This window comes from Hibiscus syriacus, unplaced genomic scaffold (assembly GCF_006381635.1).
Source record: "Hibiscus syriacus cultivar Baekdansim isolate YM2019G1 unplaced genomic scaffold, ASM638163v2 tig00008013_pilon, whole genome shotgun sequence".
In the NCBI taxonomy this organism is placed as follows: Eukaryota; Viridiplantae; Streptophyta; class Magnoliopsida; order Malvales; family Malvaceae; genus Hibiscus; species Hibiscus syriacus.
Window position 1 is genome coordinate 1,609,194 of NW_024062150.1, and position 2,653 is coordinate 1,611,846.

The following is a 2,653-nucleotide window of genomic DNA, read 5'->3' on the forward strand; positions in this document are numbered from 1 at the left end:
CTTGTGACTAATTTGTATATGTTTAGACAAGTGTAGGATGTATGTGGATGGTTTGAATGATAGTCTCTGACCCCTATTCATAGCTCAAGAATATTCAATTTCCAGGATTCAGTAACCTGAGTGGTTATATAAACGCAGATGGTACTTTTGACTTCAATATGTGGTAAAATCTTAAATGTAAATTATGTAAACATAGAAGTCATAATGCAAATCAAATATAATTGAAGGACCTTTTAAAGCATTTTAACAATACGATAATTAACGATAATAATAAATTATTAAATATAAAATTGTAATATTAAATAGAACGCCGTTGACAATGTTCCCTATACACATATTGACATATGCAAACGACAATAGCAGGTTCCTAGAGCCGTCAAGCAAAGAACAAAACAGGTAAAATATAATTTTCTTGATGTAAACGTGTATTTTACCATTTGTTATTTTCACATTGTCTTCTTCGTTAGGTATGAAAAGTCAGCCTTTTCATTATCAGTATAAGTTGACATTGGAGTAACAGGCTATAGCTCATTCAGAACCAAGATCTGTGCAGAGAGATGGCCACAGGGATCAATACAATTCAAGAGGAATTGCAGGCTTTCGATGACACAAAAACAGGCGTCAAGGGGCTTGCGGACGCTGGTTTAACCAAGATTCCGAAGATCTTCGTCGCCGAACAACTCGAGCTCGATAACAATCCCGAGCCTCGTTGTTGGTCTGACTTTTGTATTCCGATGATTGATTTAACCGGCGTTAACGACAACGGGAGTTTGCGCAGAGAGATAATCGAGAAAGTTGGAGATGCTTGCCAGAAGTGGGGGTTTTTTCAACTGGTGAACCATGGGATAGATTTGAGGACGTTGGATGAGATGATCGATGGTATCCGAAGATTCCATGAACAGGACTCGGAAGTGAAGAAAGAGCTTTATAGCCGTGACTACAGCAAGAAGGTTGTTTACAATAGCAATCCCGATCTACATCGTGCGAGAAAAACGATTGATTGGAGGGATTCTTTAACTTTTAAAATGGCTCCTCAACAACCTCAACCTCAAGAGTTGCCTCACGTATGCAGGTAAGCCAAACATAACTTTACCTTTCCACCTAGTCTTACTTTTCATCAATATACTGAACTGATTATTTATGCACACACAATTTGAGAGACATTATATTGTTTGATTAAAGATATAATGATAAAATTAATTCTTAAAGTTTGCATAAATATATATTGTCCTATAATTTTTTAGAGTATTTTAACTCCCAACATTTTAATATTTTTTCAAATAATCTATGTTAAATGAAAATCATTAGTTGATTAATGGTCAACGCAGGTTGTTCATGCGATATTTTCACATATGCTTAATTGGTAACATGACACATGTCATGTAATCACTGTAGGTGAAGTGAAAGATGCCACATCATCAAAATGAAAACATGACATGAACTACGTCACTTGGAATAATGACATGATATGTGTCACGTTATCAATTGAATACATGTGAAAATATGACGTCAATATTCATACCAAAACTTTGGATCTAGATTAAAATTTTGAGACTAAAATACTCCTATATATATATATATATAAATCAAAGTAACATTTGGATGAACGTCGTGGGTTAATTTTATGAGGATGTCTTATTAAAACATAATGGTTTTAGGGAGATAATACTTGATTATACAAACAAGGTAAAGCAATTAGCTGGCACCCTGTTCAAACTGCTATCAGAAGCATTGGGTCTAGATCCCACATACTTGGAAGACATGGGGTGTATGGAAGGATTGTTTTGCATGGGACATTACTACCCAGCATGCCCTGAACCACACTTGGCTACAGGCACGTCCACCCATGCCGACAGCAGCTTCCTCACGGTTCTTTTACAAGATCAGATTGGTGGCCTTCAAGTCCTCCATCAGAATCAATGGATCGATATTCACCCCGTTCGTGGTGCTCTCGTTGTGAATTTGGGTGACATGCTACAGGCAAGTCTTTGTTTTGGAAAAATGAGTAAAAACAAGTCATTTTTTTATTACCATTCATATCATAATCATATAGGATAATGGTATTGTGTGTTTGGGTTGCAGCTCATATCAAATGGTAAATTCATAAGCGTATACCACAGGGTGGCGGCTAAATCGGTAGGTCCAAGAGTTTCAGTGGCGTATTTCTTCAGAGTAATTCTGCCCCCACCAAATCCTTTGAAGATTTATGGGCCTATCAAAGAGTTGTTATCGGAAGAAAACCCTCCCATCTACAGAGACATCACTATAAAAGACTTTGTCCATTATTACTATGGGGAAGGTCTTGACGCTCCTACACGATCTCTTGACCATTTCAGGTTGTCGTAGAGGTATCAGTGGATTCCAATTTATTTACGTTTTATATTATTCTCCAAAACTCAGTGTTTTCTTGATCATGTCTGTAATGTACCGTACCGGTAAAAGACATCGTTCTTTAATTTTAATTAATATTTGGTCTCCAACTCAATACCGGACAATTAGTGTTTTCTTTTTTCCATCCGGTTTGAAGACTTCGCCTTGATTAATCTGGACCGACCCGGGTCGTACACCTGGCTTTGGTGGGTGAGTCTTCCAACGGGGATTTTTTGCATACACAAAAATTCGAACCTAAAAACTTTACTTAAGTAATATCAAA

At 36.9% G+C, this 2,653-nt stretch overlaps 1 protein-coding gene across 1 annotated transcript; it reads left to right on the plus strand.

The window, feature by feature from the left end:
* Positions 1-520: 520 nt before the first annotated feature.
* On the plus strand, positions 521-2,375 carry LOC120201896 (1-aminocyclopropane-1-carboxylate oxidase homolog 1-like). Its single transcript, XM_039202420.1, has 3 exons — positions 521-1,072; positions 1,659-1,980; positions 2,083-2,375. The coding sequence occupies exons 1-3, from the start codon at positions 558-560 to the stop codon at positions 2,344-2,346; spliced, it is 1,101 nt and encodes a 366-aa protein (XP_039058351.1). The 5' UTR covers positions 521-557; the 3' UTR covers positions 2,347-2,375.
* The last annotated feature ends 278 nt before the right edge of the window (positions 2,376-2,653 follow it).

Coding starts and splice junctions, on each gene's coding strand:
- LOC120201896 (XM_039202420.1), top strand. CDS start 558: ATGGCCACAGGGATCAATACAATTCAAGAGGAATTGCAGGCTTTCGAT. Junction 1,073..1,658: donor GAGTTGCCTCACGTATGCAG/GTAAGCCAAACA, acceptor TAATGGTTTTAG/GGAGATAATACTTGATTATA. Junction 1,981..2,082: donor ATTTGGGTGACATGCTACAG/GCAAGTCTTTGT, acceptor TTTGGGTTGCAG/CTCATATCAAATGGTAAATT.